Below are 20,228 nucleotides of genomic sequence, written 5' to 3' on the forward strand. Positions count from 1 at the left end.
AAGAAGATTAAATGCCTGCGGTCTGATAATGGAGGTGAGTATGACAGCAAAGAGTTTAAAAAATTTTGTGCAGATCATGGGATTCGAACACAAAGAACGGTCCCTAAAAAGCCACGACAAAATGGGGTTGCTGAAAGAATGAACAGAACCCTTTGTGAAAGAGCAAGAAGCATGAGACTGCATTCAGGCTTACCAAAGATGTTTTGGGCGGATGCAATCAGTACAGCTGCATATTTGATAAATCGTGGGCCTTCTGTTCCTTTGGACTATGGAACACCTGAAGAAGCCTGGACCGGCAAGGAGGTAAATCTTGCACACTTAAGAGTCTTCGGTTGTGTTTCTTACATACATATAGACTCGGATAAAAGGGATAAATTAGATCATAAGTCCAGGAAATGTTATTTCATTGGTTATGGAAATGATGAGTTTGGGTATCGCTTTTGGGATGATAAAGCGAAGAAAATTATTAGACATAATGATGGAGTGTTTAATGAGATGGCTCTTTACGAAGATAAGGATAGTCTTATGTCTGAGAAGAATGGACATCATGATACAAGTGAAGACATTGTAGAACTTCAAGATGTCTCTAAAGATGATGTTGCAATTAAGAGTCAAGATGGAAACAGTCACATGGAACAAGAAGCAAGCACATCCCAACCTCCATTGAGGAGATCAAGTAGAAGGCCAAAACCAAATCGAATGTATTCTCCTTACTTACATTACTTGTTGTTAACTGATGCTGGAGAACCCGAGTGTTTTGATGAAGCAATGCAGGTTACAGATTCTGTTAAGTGGGAGTTAGATATGAAAGAGGAGATGGACTCTCTACGTGCTAACAGAACGTGAACATTAACTGAGCTTCCTTGTGGGAAGAAGGCATTGCAAAACAAATGGGTATACAGGATTAAAGAAGAAGCAGATGGAAGAAAAAGGTATAAAGCAAGGTTAGTAGTGAAAGGTTTTCAACAGAAAGAAGGTATAGATTATACAGAAATTTTCTCTCCTGTTGTAAAACTAACTACTATAAGATTGGTATTGAGTTTAGTTGCAGCTGAAAATTTATATTTAGAGCAACTAGATGTAAAGACTGCATTCCTTCATGGGGATTTGGAGGAAGATATTTATATGGTGCAACCTGAAGGCTTTCAAGTATTAGGAAAAGAAAGTCTTGTATGCAAGTTAGAGAAGAGTCTCTATGGTTTAAAGCAGGCACCGAGACAGTGGTACAAAAAGTTTGATAACTTCATGGGGAGAAATGCTTTTAAGAAGTGTGATATGGATCACTGTTGCTATTTTAAGAACCTTGATAGTTGTTATATCATTTTACTATTATATGTGGATGATATGCTTATTGCAGGCTCAAATTTGCAAGAGATTAATTCTCTGAAAGAACAACTATCAAAGGAGTTTGAAATGAAAGATCTAGGCGCTGCGAAACAAATCATTGGGATGAGAATTAGTAGGGACAGTAAGACAGGTACGTTAAATTTGTCTCAACAAAATTATATTGAGAAGATCTTGTGCAGATTTAAGATGCAATATGCTAAACCTGTTAGTACGCCTCTTGCTAGTCATTTCAAACTGTCCAAGGATTTGTCACCCAAGACACATGAAGAACATGAAGAAATGTCAAAGATTCCATATGCTTCAACAGTGGGTAGCTTGATGTATGCTATGGTATGCACTAGACCAGACATAGCACAAGCAGTGGGAGCAGTGAGCAGATACATGGCTGAGCCTGGAAAGAAACATTGGGAGGCTGTGAAGTAGATATTACGTTATTTGAAAGGAACTTCAGGTATGAGTCTTTGTTTTAAGAAAAACAAATTACTTTTGCATGGCTTTGTGGATGCAGATTTGGGTGGTGATCTTGACAGTAGGAGAAGTACTACCGGGTACATTTATACCCTAGGAGGAACCTGTGTCAGTTGGGTTTCACAGCTTCAAAAGGTTGTTACGCTATCTACCACAGAAGCTGAATATATTGCAGTTATAGAAACCAGCAAAGAGATGATTTGGCTAAAGACTATTCTAAAAGAATTGCATGTAAAGGAAGATAAGAGTGTTCTTTCTTGTGACAGTCAAAGTGCAATTCATTTAGCCAAGAATCCAGTGTTCCATGCTAGAACAAAGCATATTGAATTGAAGTATCATTTCATTAGAGATTTGTTGGAAGAGAAGATATTATCTCTTGAAAAGATTCGTGGAACAGAGAATCATGCAAACATGTTGACAATTCCAGTGACTGCTGAGAAGTTGAGGTTATGTTTAAACTCAGTTGGTCTCCAAGGTTGATTGATGAGGAGACGTTGCACAGGTTGAGTATGTGATGTACAAGCACTTGGATGGATCAAATTCCAAGTGGGAGATTGTTGATGTATGGAAGTTGATCCATACTGGACACTCATTTGCAATACCATGGATCCAACTGTATGCCACAAATTTTTCTTTATGTAAGGGCATATATGTCATTTTGTACAAATGCGGGTTTGCCTTAATCCTTATGTTTTGAGGATGGCCGCCGCTTGAGAGTGTCTGTTCTGTGTTTTCATAGAAGAGAGAGGATACAAGAGTTCTGTGCGACCGTGGACGTAGGAGATTATTGCTCCGAACCACGTAAATCGTTATCTTCTTCCTTGTTGCTTCTAACCCCCTCTTGAGAGTGCGAGAGGAGAGTTTATTGTGTGTTGTTCCTAACAACTCCAACACCGATTTCTTTAAACATGGATGATTCTGGTAGATGGTATTGGAACATAAATAAAGTGACGAACATTAAAGGGTTCAATGAGAAGTTGGGCCAACTGCTAAACAGAGCCAGCTGCAAAGTTAATGCTTGCCACGGGCAACATCCCATACACCGATCTGCAGACGATATATGGGCTGGTGCAGTGCACCGGAGATATCATCCTTGCTGATTGTAAGCAGTGTTTGGATACCATCAGGTCCCAGATCCCAACGACCTGCGACACTGCACACGGCTGTGAAATTGCCACGGGAAGTTGTCAGGTGGTCTACGATACAGAGCTCTTTTACGACACCACAACAGCACCATGCCTACCTCCTCAATCCAGCTCACCACCTCCACCAAATTCAAGCCCTCCATCAAATGGTGAATCCGACACTATGCCATGCTAGTCTCTCTCTCTCTGGCATAACAAGAGCTGTTTATACTTGCAAGAGGGCAGCGGAACAAGGAAAGAAAGCTTATGTTTGTCATAATCGTCATCTCTGTTTTGATTGCGGTTCTTATTACTTGCGTGCTTTTTGTCTTTTACTGGGGGAGGAGAGAGTTTTGTTGCATTGGGAGAAAGAAGTTGAAGCCTAACGGATTGCAGAGGAAGGAAGAAGAGGACCTATTAAAGCTACCAAGCCTAACTATTTTTAAAAGACAGATGGCAGCCAGATACCACATGTTGGATGAACATTAAAATGGAAAGTATTTTTAACTAGTGACCAAATACAGTATTGAAATAGGAGACATCATAGAGAGACAAAGCACCATTAGCTATCAGACTTCATTCTTTGAACATTTGAACTTTGAGAGCTTGCTACTGAAAGGCTGTAAAAAAAGGAATCTATGTGATCCAAGAGTTCACTTGTACAATCGGCTTGCCCGCCAAGCCAAATTATTATATTATGTCCTCCTAGTAGATGTAGTAGGTGATTTTTTATGAAAAATGCCCAAATTTATGCCTATACATTATTCCGTACTGAGGAATTACCTGATCCAAGAGTTCACTTGTACAATAGGCTTGCCTGCCAAGCCAAATTATTATATTATGTCCTCCTAGTAGATGTAGCAGGTGATTTTTTATGAAAAATGCCCGAATTTATGCCTATACATTATTCCGTACTGGGGAATTCGCGGTTCACATCGCCATGGCTTTAGTTGTCTTGATTAATTATGAAGGAAAATATTAATAAGTCACAATAGGTTCCAATATGCTTTTTGGTTTACAAGGAAATAAGCAACAACTGACTGATTTAGTCAACCCTGTTGAATCAACCCTGTTGCCTTGATTCAGTTCGGATGCAACCCTGTTGGAGGTCGCGCATCGTACGTTTATCAACAAATAATGAGATTGTACAGTCAAATCATCTGATGTTTTTTAAGCTCAAGGCAACACGCAATAGGTGCCAAGAAACAGAGCATCTTCCAGTTGCAAGATTTGATTTCACTGTTTGGTCTCACAGGGAAAGTGAACGAAACAATCAGCTTACACATGCCCTCGCTCTTGATTGATTCAGCTTGACTGCGAGTTTTCACCAAAAAGATATCCACCTCATGCTGTTGACCGATCCCAGCCATATGGTTTTGTTATAAATGCAACTAAATTCTGCTCTCCAAAACTTATTAATTTGTTCAGCTTTTGTAGTGCCTTGGTTGGATTTGTGACGTTTGAATCGTGTTTTTAGAAGTAACGGCATAGGATAGCTGGTAAAGGAAATGCTTCCATCATGGCCTAATATTTGCACACCAATCTGGTTACAATCAGAACCGATAGACAAAAGCGCATTGAACATTTTTTCGTTCTGTTAATGAGTACATCAAGGACAAATGCTGCTATTGACTACAGATAGAAGACATCAATGAAAATTTTCTGTTACAAGCTTTCAAGATTTTCTTGAGATGACATCTGTGCATAGCAGGTGTCGATGTTATTAAGCATGTAGGCAAGCAAATGTCATGTTAGTATTGGCTTCTCGAGTGTATCATATCTAGCATCGCAGCAAGCTGTTCTAACTGTAACTTTATATATGGTAAATCTTAGCAAGTGATCTTCAGTAGCTGTGTATTCATACTACTTTTAGACACTCTTATTGCATCTGTCATACTGAAGAAAACGTTATCTTTTTCATAGGTATCCACCTCATCATCGGCTTCATGAATAAACCCCAACTCTGCCCCATGAAATCAGTCTTTGAACCATAGAGCACCTAAGACTCATTTTACTTCAAAAAGTGCATATAAGATGTCTCTGCTGCTCGGGCTTTCACCATGGATCAATTTACCTAGTCGCCATAACTTCTCAAAGATGTGTCCATTCCCAATCTAATAGGTTTATCTATTTCTCTTTCTTGATCTCACCACATATACTTGGATTACCAACACAGGTACTAGCCACTACGCGTCGTATCTTCATGATCAATTAGTTGACCCAATTAATCGTCCGTCTTTAATTTCAATCAAGCTACATAAAGGCCACAATTCATGCTTCGTATTAATTTTTTATAATTCGTGTGTTTTTAGAACCTGTTGATCAAGAAGTCAATTTATTTGTGATTAATGATGCTACTTGTCACTTGAAAAAAGCAAATATTTAAGGTTTGGTACTCAACAACTCCAGCTGATTGCTCCTGTTTCAAAAAGTTTGTACTCAACAAACCCCAAAATATTGCAGTAAAGCAGAGAAGGAAGTAAGGGCGTCAGTTTACCTTGGAGGCTTGATGGCAGAGCAAGATCTCCATGAGAGGATTGGTTATGCCTTTCTGGGTTCTCAACAAGATCTCCATGGGAGATAGCGTCAGTGCCTTATTGGAGAAAGCATCTGCACAGTTGGTATTTGCCCTATTGGCTGCGGCAATTATAGTACAAATTGAGATCGATGTTTCAAATCTTGCAAATTAACATCTTCATGGGATGTTGTCTATTTTTTTGATATTGTAGAGTACTTGCATTGTAAGGGCAAGGTTTCCACTCTTTAGTCCAGGGAAATGCTGCGATGGATATAGGGCCTAAAGGCTGGAGGAAGAAGGAGATTCCTAGTTACAGATTTGAGACACCAAATCAGACAGAAAAACCCAAGATCATGATGATGATACTCTTTTTCTTTTGCGTAATGCATTGAATGGACCGTCCAAATTTCGCCCCTGCTCAGAAGAAGAAAGAGGGGTGGGCGCCCAACTCTCGGTTCTTTCCTCAACTCTTCTTCTTCTTCTTCTTCTTATCTGTCTGCTCCCCTACTCTGTCTCTTCTCTCTGCGTCATCTTGACCATCTCTATCTCTACCTCTTCCTCTCTCTGACTGCGTCTGCAGCAGCTAGCAGAGTTGGGTACTGCCTCGGCAACTAACACAATGCCTATCGATGGTCCATTCCTGCATCGATGTGTCATCCCCATGCTACAGACCATTTTTGGTCCCAAATCTGGCCTAAATCAACTGCAGTCTTCAAAAATCATTGGCTTACTTTGCCATAGCCAATACAAATTGTCTGTGGAAGACATGATGTAGCAGATGAAAACCTGTGTTCTCCATGAGAGAAATACATTCAAACCAAAAAAAGAAAAAATTGTGCCGTCTATGCCCGACGGACAGCAGCCATGTTGAAACATGGAGGCACTGCAACTCTGCTAGAAGCAACTTCTCCCACCGAGAGAGAGGGGGGAGAACTAAGAGAGAGAACGAATTAGATATTCTTCCTTTATTGGGGAAAAGTGACCTTGATGTTATTTTGAGTCTGAACCCGGTTCAACAGAATTAGTCATGTAAGAGTTTTGGATCGTTGAGTAGGATCTCGAGCCCAAAGAAGATTATGAGAAAACCAGTTGACCTCGAGAAGTTGAAGCAAGCTATATGCATGATGTATAAAGAAACGCTCTTCGCCATCTCTAGCCCATGAAGAAAAATGCTTTATGAAATCCGTCTTCGAATTGCACTTAATGAAGTTAGATATCCAAAACTTCATCAAATTAGATACTCTTCATTTATTGGGGAAAGAAGAGAGACTATGCAAATTGTATTGTGTCGCAAGGCCATCGCACAAATTGAATTGGAGTCTTCGATGAATGCCCACCACTTTAAAATAAGAGAAATATTTTTCTTCCCGACATCTGGGATTCCTAAACCTCCACCAGCAAAAGGCTGAGTAACATATTCCCAAGCCACAAGTTGTTTTTTTCTCTCCAAGTTTGTACCACACCACAAAAATTACTTGAGAATACGATTGATCTCTTTCTACCTTGACAGGTAGGGTGAGCATCGATATAAAATAAGAAGGCAGAGAGGAGATGACATGGTTGATCATGGTTATCCGGCCAGATAAGGACAAATATCTCGACTTCCAAGAGGCCAGTCTATTATTAATATTATATATGATTGGAAGTTGAAAGGGAAGGCCCAAGTACTCGATAAGAAGATCCACAATTCGGCATTGAAAAATGTGAGAAGCCACAAACTAAGTGTATGCATCAACATGGAAAAGGTAATAGACGTTTTACCTTCACTAATGTTAAGACCAGATGTCATAGTTGCTTCTCCAAAAAGGATCAAGTCATCCGCATACTGAATAATATTAGATGAGAAGTCATCCACAATATTACAGAGAGGGCAGAACGAAGGACTGTGCATCCACCCCTCTTTAGTCTTCCCGTGTTTTAGCAAGGGCAAAACAGATAAATGAAAAACAATAATTATACCATTTGTTTGGATGGTTCAATCAATGCAAATCTGACGGTTTAAATGGTCTCATTATAATCTGAAAACTAGCACTTCTACTTTTTGTCCCTGACCTAGTGGTTTGGGGCCAACCTAAGAATTGATACTGCAACCATGCCTTTCCAATTGTTAGACTCGACCTGCCAACGGGTTTACTGGTCGAATTTACCATCCAAGTTTGACAATTTTACCAAATTATTGTTTTAGGACAACTCGATACCTACGGAAAATTTTGGTCGTATATATATATATATATACAACAAATGGAAATCTGTCATATGGCCAACAATTTAAAAACGATGCATAAAAAAGACACTACGGTGCATTAAAAAGACAAACTGCCGTTAACTATTATAAACTGTCATTATATTTATAAATTATTAAGGGTGAAGCTAGATATTTTTTATGGTAGGGATCAATTAAAGTTTTTAAATTTTAACTTAGGTCAAAATATAATTTAAAATTTTTATATAAGATAAATATAATTTTTCAAAAATTATATATAAATTTTAAAAAAAAAATTGATCCCACAAATCTGCAGCTTGCACCCAAAAACTACATGATGGTCAACATTAACATACAATATATTTTTTAATTGATGACATAGTACACAACAGTATTCAAGCATTGGACATCTTGCGTAGCATAATACATTGTTCCGTATAGGACTTCACTCTCAGAACACATGCATTTTGAGATCTCGAACGAAGGTGAAAACAATAATTGATCCTGGCTTTTTTTGTCAAGCCAAATTACTACATTCTGTCTTCCTTATAGTTGATATTTTATGAAAGTGCCCGACTTTATGCCTATATATGATTTCTTGTTGTGGAATTCAAGGTTCAGATCATCATGGATTTAGTTATTCAATTTGCTAAGCAAATCTGTTAATAAGTCCTAAGATATCCCAATTTTGTGTCTGGTTTATAGGTAAAGTAGGCAACTGCTCATTGCTATATTTGACATTCAGTTTCGACGCAAACCTGCTGGAGGGTGGGGCTTCCTTCCTATATCAAGAAATGATGAGACTGTGCAGTTGAATGAGCTGCTGTTTCCAAGGTTAAAGGTCGCACGCAATCGGTGCCAAGAACAGAGCATGTTCCCATTGCACAATTTGATTTCGGAGTTTGGTCTCACGAGAAGACAGAAAGAAACCATCAGCTCAGAGATGCCCTCAATCTTGACTGGTTTAGCTGCACCAGGAGCTATCGCAAGAAAGAGATGCAATGCATGCAGATCCTTAACTACGTCGATTTTGTTTCGAATGCAATTTAATTCTGCTCTGTCCAAACTTAGTCCTGTTCGGCTGAGTGCTTGGTTGGATTTGTGAAGTTTGTTTGAATCGTGCTTTCAGAAATAAAGGAATAGTGTAACATACAAAGGCAATTATTCCATCTTGGCCTAATATTTGCACACTAATCAGAACCAAGCAGAACCGATAGAAGAAAATTGCTTTTGTTTTTTCTCATTTAATTTATGAGCCGAAGCTCCATCAAGGTTACACGCGCTATGGACATCAGCCTAACATTTCTTTTTAACTTTTTGTGGGTTGATCAGTACCCTAGCAGAGTCCTAGCGTACGATCCTGTCAACGCTTTTTGATCTTGAGAAGGCTTTGTATTGGATGGGCAATTCATGCGGTTTTTATCGTAGCTAAGGGATCTCGCGACAACTAGAACCCAAGGGCAAGAGGAAAGAGGAGATCCCAAGTCATATATTTTGTTGCATGCAACTTTAGTAGAACAGTCAAGATTCTTAGGGATGATATATAAACTCCTTTGTTTCTGACCTTTCCTTCTGGGTATTTTCAAAATCTTGGCTTTTTTAGCGCCTTGCATTGAATTAGCACTTCTATGCATAGGTTTTCAAGATAGAGGTTTGTAGATATTATTTGATGATTTGGAGAGCAAAAATGTCCAACATTGAGATGACAGTCAAGGAAAGGTTTCTCCCCATTGAGCCAGTTTTAAACTTTTAAGAATAAAACTTGCAATAGACTAAAATATCACATTAGATTTTCGTACATTAATTGAATCACGGGTTCAAACAAATACCATCAAATTTTATAATCGAAACTTTTGATCAGAATATTGGACTTGGATGCTTTTTCCATAAATATCCAAACCAAATGCTTTCTTTCTCTCTGTGAAACTAACAAAAGCAATTCCATTGGTCAACAACTTAAATGTGTTTAAAAGCTAGTCGAAACATTGAAGTTTATTACATTGAACATGGTTTTATTTATGGTTGATTCTATGCAGATCCAGTTAGAAAAATGCATTTGGACTGGCAGATCCGGAGCAAAATAATATCTGGTGTAGCCAGAGGACTTCTCTATCTTCATGAAGATTCTCAACTTAAAATCATCCACAGGGACCTCAAGGCCAGTAACATACTTCTAGATCAGAACATGACCGCTAAGATCTCAGACTTTGGCATGGCAAAGCTTGTTGGAGTGGAAGAAACACAAGGCAAGACGAGTAAAGTTGCTGGCACATAGTAAGTTCTGCATCCTAACCTCCATGTCCAACACTGAACCTGTACATTGAAAAACAGTGATCAGTAGAACAGTGTGAGTATCTTATCGTCGCATTCAAGGACCTTCGCATATACTATCTTTTATTTTAATAGCAACACGAAAGCTTTTAATACTACGTAAGCTTCTGCCAATTCAATGTTTTCTCGTTGTAGAAAGCTCCCTGACTGACCTCCGCTGCTTAAAATGCCACTAAATTACAAACAACAAGATCCCTTTAACACCATAAGGACTTCAGCCGATTCATTCTTTTCCCCATATAGAAACCTCTCTGACTGACCTGTAGTGTTTGGAATGCCACAAATTACAAAAATTGAGCTCACTTTGTTGTCTTGTCAGTGGCTACATGGCACCAGAATATGTTATGCAAGGCCAATTTTCTGTCAAGTCAGACGTGTTCAGGTTTGGAGTCTTGATTCTAGGGACTATTAGTGGACTGAAGAACTCTTCATTCCCTCGTTCACAATATGGTCCAAGCCTGCTTGACTATGTAAGCATTTTGTTGTAACAACAGATTAATTTCGTATGCGCATATGCTACTTCAGATTTCTAAGTTTATGTGGAAATGACACAGGCGTGGAGGCTGTGGAGGGAAAACAGGGCAACTGAACTATTAGACGAATCACTCACTCATTCAAGCGACGGAAGTGAAGTGGCAAGGTGCATCCATATTGGGTTGCTATGCGTTCTGGAGGATGCAACACGAAGGCCAACAATGTCATCTATTGTTCTCATGCTCAATAGCAGGTGACCCTTCGTGCGCCTTCGGCTCCTGCTTTCATTTTGGGGAGAAGTAGAGTGTACTCAGACACCTCAATCACTGGCTCATCTGCGGCAAGAACGGAGTCAGACACGTCACGGAGTGGTTTAGTCCCAAAATCTGAAAATGATATTACCATTTCCGAGGTTGAAGGTAATAACAAATGCTACTTAAAGTCGTTTTTTTATTTGGAATTCTTGTGGAAAACGGATTGGCCTAGGGTGATAACCCAGTCCTTGTATTTTGATTGGCACAAATTTTATGATCTGACATTTACAATTTCTTCTGGGGTTTTGCACGTTAGTATAGAGAATTAAGGGAATTATATGAAGTTTGAATTTTAAACACTCTGGGATAACTAGAAAATGGGTGCACGGTGTCGTTATGGTAGAAGAGACAACGAAGTAGTGCTAGTATTACTATTTATATATATATGTGTGTGTGTGTGTGTTATATTATTGTGAAATATTTTCTCTAATCAATTCTTCATTTTTCTAAACAATTATCATAAACTTTCTTTGTTGATTAAATAATTAAAACTTTTGCATAGCATTATCTGATTACACAATAGATTTGTTCAATTAATTCCACAATAGTTTCTATAATAAATAATTATTTTATAGTTTTTGTTCTTTTTTATATGCAATCGGCATCTTCAATGCTAATTTTTATATTTTCTGAACAATAACAAATTTAGCTTAGTGAATACATTTTTTATGATCAACTATATTATTTCGTATTGAGATTTCTTATTAAGTTGATGCATATTATTTCATATTAAACAAGTAGATTATTGAAGGGAAACTTGCTCATATGATTAAGTTAATTAAAATAATTTGCTTTATTACTTAAACTATTCATTCAGTCAAGTCAAATATCAGAACTGATTAGACAAAGCAACTTTCCATAAATTAAAGCTTTTGTTCTCAAATCAGCAAATTGTGTATTAATGAAAATTTTAAGTCCCCTATTTAAGTCATGCCAATATTTTTACTGTTTGATTGTACAAAAGTAACTTACTTTACATTTTTCATATTTTAAATTTTAACAAGGAAAATATATCTTCAATGATTTTAAGTCTGAAATAGTTTTTGGCTACTATGAGGCCATATATTACTGTTATTGAAATTATTTCTGTGATAATAAGTCATATTAGGTTAGTAAATATTAGCTCGCACTAAGCTAGTACCTTTAATTCTTTGATCAATTGATTAATTTTGGTGATTTATGTTTTTTTTTATATTAAACTTACATGTTATTGTTAATTTTATATTTCTAAAAATTAGTAAAGCTTAAAGAGATTTTTACTGATTAAAGCATCATATATTTCCTATTAGATGAGTACGTTATAGAAGATGACTTGCTTAGTTCATCGAGTTAATTAATTGTATGATTACATAAACTTGTTTAATTATTCACAATATCTAATAAATGATTTGAAAAAAATAATTTTATATTAATTAAAAATATTTGTTGTTGTCTAAGAAAATTTAAGACTAATAAATGGTATTGATGATGTCAACATTGTTTATTAATTGATTAAACAGAATATCTTGCTTTATACTTGAATCCGGCAAGGCAAAAACCCGAGTTATAATGATTTTGAATCTAAAATAGTATTTGTGGTAATTACGCTGCTTTTGAGTATTATTAAAATTGTTTATATGATACAACCTTTGCAATATGCTCATGAAAATTGACCGGTTTTCATATTTTGATATGAATATCAAGCTTTATATTTTTAATTCTTAGTCTCTAGCATGACAATTGTTTCCAAACTTAATTTAACCCATTGAACGTTACTAAATATTATTAACTAATGGTAAGTGTTAATGATTTCAAAGCTTAATTTGGATTAACAAAAAAGGGCGTGAAGTTTAATGACACCTGAAGCTCTACAATATTGAACAAAATCCTGTTGTTTTTTTTGACAAAGCCAAGCTCACTAAATCCCTGGAACGCGAAGACCCTCTAATATTCCGCATCTCTACACACCCATAGGTTTCGAAGCTAAATTCACCCACACCGGTTGGCTGTCCTCTTGCAATGCATCTGGTCTAGGGACATTATAAAAGTATTACATTAATCTACCTCACAATTAGATGTAAATTAATGGGACATTTGTTTTAAAATGTAGTACAATTTTGAGACAAATTCATGAAACTCTAAGCCTCCACACCTATTCTTAGGGATGTGCAGATCTATACCTATAGCCATCTTCTGTTCACAAGACATCATCTGACTTGTACAACTCTTGGCGGTCCACATAACCCCTTTTCCTCGTGCCCGCTAGACCTTATCTTTTCTTATCATTAAAGGTCACCCCTGCCTTTAAAGCCACTCTCAATAGTTGATTATGGAATTATGGACTCCTTCTTGAATCAAAATTCTTAAATTGTGATTCTATCTTACGAAGTGGAATTGTGATTTTAGAATTAATTTTTTTTTTCTTTTGGGGTACATGTGTCATGATAGTTTTAATTAATCAATTGTGTAATTCTATTTCTTGTTTTCCATAACACATCATTTTCAATTCTAGAATCAAAATTCTATAGAAATTGAAAATATACATTCAATTCAACAGAAATTCTTGTTGACAGTACACTTTGTTCATAGCAACAGGATTTGAGAAGATGGATGGTTGATTGGCTGCTATAATATTTTCCCCAGATAAATTGGTTGTACTAGTTTATTTTTGTGATATTGCGTGTCTAATAGCGTGAAACTCTTCTAAGGTAGTGAGAAACTCTTTGATCACGTGCTAATTATTCTTTGCAGTACTTAACAGAGGCGGCATTAACCTAAATTAAATTTCAATCACAGGGGTAGAGGTAACAAATGCTCATCAATGTAGCCTTCGATAAAACACGTCTCCAGTTACCAACACAACATTGATTTATACGTTGATATATCTTTGTGTGTGTATATATATATATATATATACTTTACACAAATCTGCTGGCTGCCAAATATTGTCCGATGGATTTTGTTTGTGGTTTTTTGTAGCTCAAAAAAATCCCAATAAGTGCATTTGTGACGGTTTTTGTTTGATCAAGGTTTTTCAGGTGCATTAACAGAGTTTTTGGGATTTTTTGTGGTGTAAGATAGAAAAACCATCAGGCAATACTTAGTAACCCTTGGTCTTATTTGCTGCAAGTGTTGAATTATATGAATCTTAGTAGACGATATATCTCTTGGATCAAAGACAAATCAGAGGCATCTCTGGTTATCAATAGACGTCGAGGGCCCTCCTTCATATCGCAATGCTGAGTTTGGCAAGGCTGCCCTTTATTTTACTTTAACTCAAAAAAAAAAAATTCAAAAACTTTGATTCTGCATTCGTGTAACAAAAATTATTAACTCCACCCCAAATAGACATGTTAGAGTTGCACCAGCTAAGCCAAGTCAAACTGGACCAAGGTAACGAGCCCAGTGTATACAATCTCACAGTCAAGTGAGACAAAAACAGAGGACTGGCGCCAATTTCTTTGAGTTACCAGGTCTGTGGAGAACATGATCGCGTCGGCGTCATAAAAAAAAGTGAATGGTGCTTAAGTCTAACCATTGGCAGGCAGGATTACCCACATGCCTCTCCAATGAACAGTCCCACTCTAAAAGCGGTGATCAACTTCAGAAAACTAATCTTAGTTATTTTCAAAGCCAAAAGTGATCATTGTCCTTTATCACATTAAATCCGAGATTGCAGCCAACTAGGACCCAATTGCCAGGTTATCAGATCCACAAAATGGAGATTTGGTGGGACCGGTTTAGGATTTGATATGACTCGGGTTGGGTTCAAATCGATCCACATGGGTTTGGTCCGTTCATCCTACAAACTTAATTGCCCCATACGGTTTAACTGATAGGGGTGTAAATGGGTCGGTTCTAAAATGGGTTTCCCACTATATTTAGATTATTTGCTTACCTACAACTTCTAAAAAGTTTGATGGCTTTGACACAGGACCACAGCTCAAGAATGATTGGTTCTTTTCAGATTGGCACAGGGCTATGGTGTCCCTTTTGGGCGGTACAAAAATAACCACTCATCCTGATGGCACGTTAAAAGATTAATATCCATCCAAAACCATTTTGAAAGTTCGTCGGCCAGAAGTATCAGCAGGACCCAGCTGGACTTGGATTATAAATTAGAATGAGATTAACCCCAAATCCAACATAAGGTTCAAATCCAAAAGGTTTGGGTCTGTATCCGACCCAAATAAAAAGCCCATAAGGTCCTTAGAATTTGAGATCCATGAAAGTAGGGTTGGGATCATATTATTGAATGGGAAATGTAAAATGAGACTTTCATGTGCGAATCTTAAATCAGTCATAAACTTCTTAAAGTGATGAAGTTTTGCTTAATATTTTTATCCCCTCGATGAAGACGTAAAACATGAATTTAAAGTTTTAAAAACAATCAAACACCTTAAGAAAGTGACTAAATCAGGGTCAGTGGATTATAAAAAGAGGCACATACAAGACGGATAATTTTGTCATTTTAGAATAAGGGAGTACGGAACGTCCCCAGTGGTCATTCTTCTCGCGCCAACTATTTACATGTGAAGTGATGATTATGCCCTTCTGCGCGCTTTATAATTTATACTTCACTGCTACGAGGGTCCTTTCGTAACCAAAAACTGACGCTTCTTTGGTAATACTATTCAATGAATCTATATACAAAGTAAGTGCTGTCTTCTTTTATTTTTTTTAGGAGAGTCATACAACATGATAACATAATGCCAAAGAGCACCTTAGGTTAATTTTTTTTTTTTTTGTAAAAAAAAGGAAGTGCCAAGCAGCCCTTATTTAGGCCTAGGTGTCGAGTCGGGCCCCCGGCATCCGGCTGGCCATGCCTAGCCCGATGGGGCCCGGGCTTGGGCCGGGAAAAACTTGGCCTTGATCCAGTCAGCTCGGCCTGGTCCGTTTAGATTAAAAAATAAGTTTTTTTAATTTTTTTTAATAATATATATTTATTATTAATAAATATATTTTATATTTAAAAATTTATTTTATAATTAAAAAATTATTTCTTAATTTTAAATGGGTCCACCCTTACCCTTATCCCTTTTGAGGATGGGAGGCAACGTCTCGACAGGTTGTATTAGTCTGACTTGTGGTATTACCACAATAAAAACCTCTTGTCAAAAGTGTTGATTGTTTTTCAATTAATAGATGCAGCGTTAACGCTAAATTTCAATATTGGGGAAATAGAACTTGAAAATATGGTGAAAACCCTTATCTTCCAGCCCTTGAGGAAAGGTATATCGGTTGCATTCTGGGCCACTGGATATCTATAAAATAGAGATGAGCAAGTCAGCTACTAAAAAGAAAATTTACAATAAAATATGCATGAAGAAGAAATCTCAAGCGAGTCCCAACTTCCCTACTGAAATGGGGAGAATAAGTCCCCAGAGAGGCTTTCACTGAAGTCCCAACTTCCATATTAAATAACCATGCTCAAGGTAGTTCAAAGAATTTGAATGCCCTTCATAAGTCTGCCAGTAAGCCCGCCAAGATAACAACAGCCATCTTTTAGGCGAGGGTCTTTTGAGATGCATGGTTTCAAATTTTTCCCCTTTTGTAAATGAAGAGGCCAGAACTCCCAAGTGTCCTCCCCCAGTACCTGGCTAGCAAGGAGACGAAGGTAGAGATGGTTTACTCTGTAATGGGGCTAATCAGGTTGAAGATTGGCTTCCTTCTCCTTCTCCACCATTCCCTCCATATCCACCGTGCAATGAGCAGCAATAACCATATCAGTAGCCTCCGCTTAGGAGCCAATTACACCACCCAAGACGAGTTCGAATCAAACGTGCAGCGTCTTTAATGACTTAATAAATGGTGCTCATCCCCCTGGTTTTGCCAAGGCTACCGCAGGTGAAAGATCGGAAATGGTTTACGGCCTGGTTCAGTGCAGAGGCGACGTTGATCAGGATACCTGCAGCGCGTGCATCTCTGCTTCCACCGACCAAATCGTCCATCCATACTGCGGCACCTCATTGGATGCGATCATATGGTATGAAAAGTGCCAGCTCCGCTACTCCAACACCGATTCTTTGGTCGCCTAAACGTCGAATTCTGGTAATTCATCTACCGGTCCCAAAGCGGATGATCCTAAAGCCTTGTATGACAAGTTGGCAAGCCTGCTGAAGAGTAACCTCACTTCTGAAGCGACAAGAAAGCCTTCAGGGCTGATGTTTGCTACGGGAGAGATGCCGTATACAAACCTAAAGATGCCATAGGGGCTGGTGCAGTGCACCAGGGACACCAGCCTCAATGTTTGAATAGCATCATCTCCCAGATTGAATCGACTTGCAACGGTGCGGAATGATGAAATATTGGAAGCCTGTGTACTCCATATATCTTAATAAAGAGGAAAAAGTACTTAATATATGATAGCAAAATACAAAGAACACTAGAATAGCCCACAATTCTGATCTGGGGTATGTAATTAATTCTAGCCTTATAAGTACTCCCCCAAATCAAATGATCGTATGAGCATGAATGGTTTTCCAATTTCCAGTAAAGAAAAACAGGAGGCTACAGGTTGATGTTAAAAGCATCCCGGGAACTGCTTTTGCAAGAAGCACTTCAAGCTCTAGAGTCGGGAGTAACACTCGGTGTGATCACAGCATCAAAGAGAACACAATACTATAATAGTAAACCGGAGAACTAAATTTTCCAAGCACAGAATGAGATTGTTGGGTGGTCAAATTGCAGGACTGCAGCCAGAAGGTCCTCGGTTTTAATCTCACAGGGATGCCTAACAGCTTCAATGAGAAAAATAAGGATAAAAGGCCACTATAATAAGGTGCTATTCACATTTAGTTATTCGCCTCCAACTCAAAGAGAACCTGGAGTAGGCTAGTATATAGATTGACAGCGTAAGGAAAGGAAAAGGTCAATTTTTTAATCCTAGCCAGAATAACCTTGCAAAAGACAATGCTTTTCTATGAAGTACACGGTGGCAAAATGATGCATCACAACCCCATAAGAAAAATAAACAGGACTGACAAAGAAGCACTGAAGCAGATGGCATCTCACGGAACACGCTGAAATTGTCACGGGAAGTGATTAACATTGTTTTTGTGCCTCTACTCTTTTGTAGGCACATTTTGTCTATTATTGGTATTCTTGTTTAAATTGCATGAACATACAGATGTAATTTTGGATTGGCTTTCTTTGTTGATCTTCTGCAACCAATGAAGCTCTCCGCCATATAGGTAAAACTGTTCTCTATTCCCAGTAAATAATCCAAACATTGTTGTTTTGGTCTAGGTATGGAGACTTTAGGGGGAAAACAAGGCTCTGCAAGTTGTTGATCAAATGTTGGAAGGAACATGTGACAACGATGAGATATTAAGATGCATCCATATTGGCCTACTATGTGTTCAAGAAGATACATCAAGTAGGCCCAAAATGTCCAAGGTTGTTGCGATGCTTGAACACAGCTCCTTCATCCTTCCATCCATTTTGCCTCCTGCCCCCCTTACCTGGAAAATCAGAAACCTTTCTTTGGGAGCACAAACGAGCTCAACTATATCAGGGACGGACTGGTTCGGAGTTTGGTTCATCTCCTTACTGAAGCTTTGAACTACTCATATGAGGTGGAAGTAGAGTTTGTAATTTGTTCCCTACCTTTCAATGTATCATTTGAATTGTTCCTTTGGTGTATAAGCTTTGAACTTCTTGGTTAGTTTGTCTCTGATGTGTTTTTTGTTTGTAATAGTTGTCAGGTTGTGGAGATGCCTCCGTATCTACATGAATTGTAATTTAATGTTGTGCAGTACAATTTCTAACCTCATATTCCTCTGATGAGGAGATCAATGTATACCTTCTCATTCTCATAGGGAGTTTTGATCTTCTCAAGGTAATCTAGTGTCACCCTATAGACTCCAGTATTCCAGAAAGACGTATATTTATGTTTCAGTTCAATGAAATGAGTACTTCCCTACCCAATCTTTTTTCAATATTTACCACTGAGATGGGAAGCGAGTTTCTCACTTGACGGGAATTGGGTTCCTATGCATTTGCCACAAGCTTGCATGTTTATGAATTCCATGTGAAAGTACATTGGGCCGATATGTCAAAGGAAGATGTCATTTGGGAACGACAACTCCATCCCAAGCAGGAAAGCTAAGCAACACTTAATTAGTCAAGCCATCCAAGTCCATTGTAAATAGTAGTTAATTAGTTTTACATATTTTGTTTGTTATGTGTCAGTATGACAAGAACATTGGAAATTTACTCTTATTGTGGTAAACGAGTGAAAAGGGGACCGTTATGTTTCATATTCCTACTTGATGATGTTACCGTTATACTCTGAAATGTATAAGCAAGTTACAAGTCTCTTCTCACTCCTTGGAGGAGGAGGGGGTGACAGTTTACCTGTATATTAATCCTTGTTCTGCTAGCCAGCTAACCATGGTAAAGTAAAGAAAACTATTGCTCTTAAATTTTGTATTGGAACTTGTTGTTTCTCAAGTGCAATAGCTGACTTCTTGTCATCTTGTAAAGAAATTCGCAGACATCGTTTTAAGTAGAGATTGGACGTTGAAATGGTGACGGGTTGGACCTTTTTTAATTACCATTTTGTTGGATTTTATGTTATGAATTTAGAATGCATTTTTTAAGGGCATGTTTTATTCATCATTTGAAATCAACAAAGATTAATTACTCGAGTTTGCCCTAATTTTCTTGTGAATTCTTGCTTTTTTTTCCTTCCTTTTATTTCTTTCCACTTGTTTTCTGTCTTGTTCAATCTTGTTCTTTTGTTTACATACTTTTATACTGTCGAATTTATATGAGCTTGTTTAGTTTTAGTTGGATCTTTTTAAGTATTTTTTTTTGTTTGGTCTATGAAATAAAATGTTGAATATCGTCTCCTATTTCACTCGCCGATTCAATTGAACCGTCAAATCGGCCAATACTCCTAAAAATTGATTTTTACAGTATTACTTTTCCAATAAAGGCGGGTACTTGTGGAGATGGGTGCTGCAAAGCAGTATGGTGGGGCACATTAGTTACCCGTACACTAACTTGACGTGCAGCCAAACCTGGGGCTTCAGCTTAGGATGCCAATAGGTCCAATTTATATACAACATAAGATCGAACCACATAAAGAAAATAGGATAACAAAAAATTTTAACATCAGATTGAATTGGAACATAAGAAATGACATCCCTTCGGATCGAGTTCAGATTTATGTAAATATTGATCAGATTTGGATTCAAATCAGACATCATTTTAAATAAATATTCTATACTCAAGGTTTATAATATGGTACGAATTCAGTTTAAAAATCAGATATGGATTCAGATGTTAGACCTGGATCCCGAGAACCGAGGAAAATTTCAGTAATTTCAGTACCCCAACGCATGAAAGGAAAAACCAATTTGACCTCACATGGACCTGCGGCAGCGTTACGCAATATGCCTATTTACCTTGTTTATTTATGGAATTCGTTTCAGCTTTGAGGAGATCAGTTGCGATAAATGGTG

At 37.7% G+C, this 20,228-nt stretch overlaps 1 protein-coding gene across 1 annotated transcript; it reads left to right on the forward strand.

The window, feature by feature from the left end:
* The first annotated feature begins 2,829 nt into the window (after nt 1-2,829).
* Nucleotides 2,830-10,722, forward strand: LOC116263686 (cysteine-rich receptor-like protein kinase 10). Its single transcript, XM_031643421.1, has 4 exons — nt 2,830-3,109; nt 9,697-9,934; nt 10,311-10,461; nt 10,546-10,722. The coding sequence occupies exons 1-4, from the start codon at nt 2,830-2,832 to the stop codon at nt 10,720-10,722; spliced, it is 846 nt and encodes a 281-aa protein (XP_031499281.1).
* Nucleotides 10,723-20,228: the final 9,506 nt, after the last annotated feature.

The sequence above is a fragment of the Nymphaea colorata genome, chromosome 11 (assembly GCF_008831285.2).
Source record: "Nymphaea colorata isolate Beijing-Zhang1983 chromosome 11, ASM883128v2, whole genome shotgun sequence".
Classification (NCBI taxonomy): Eukaryota; Viridiplantae; Streptophyta; class Magnoliopsida; order Nymphaeales; family Nymphaeaceae; genus Nymphaea; species Nymphaea colorata.

Bases quoted from the DNA above. Each gene is read 5' to 3' on its own strand.
- LOC116263686 (XM_031643421.1), top strand. From the start codon at position 2,830: ATGCTTGCCACGGGCAACATCCCATACACCGATCTGCAGACGATATAT. The intron at 3,110-9,696 runs GTGAATCCGACA...GATTCTATGCAG, and splicing joins TTCAAGCCCTCCATCAAATG to ATCCAGTTAGAAAAATGCAT. The intron at 9,935-10,310 runs GTAAGTTCTGCA...TTGTCTTGTCAG, and splicing joins AGTAAAGTTGCTGGCACATA to TGGCTACATGGCACCAGAAT.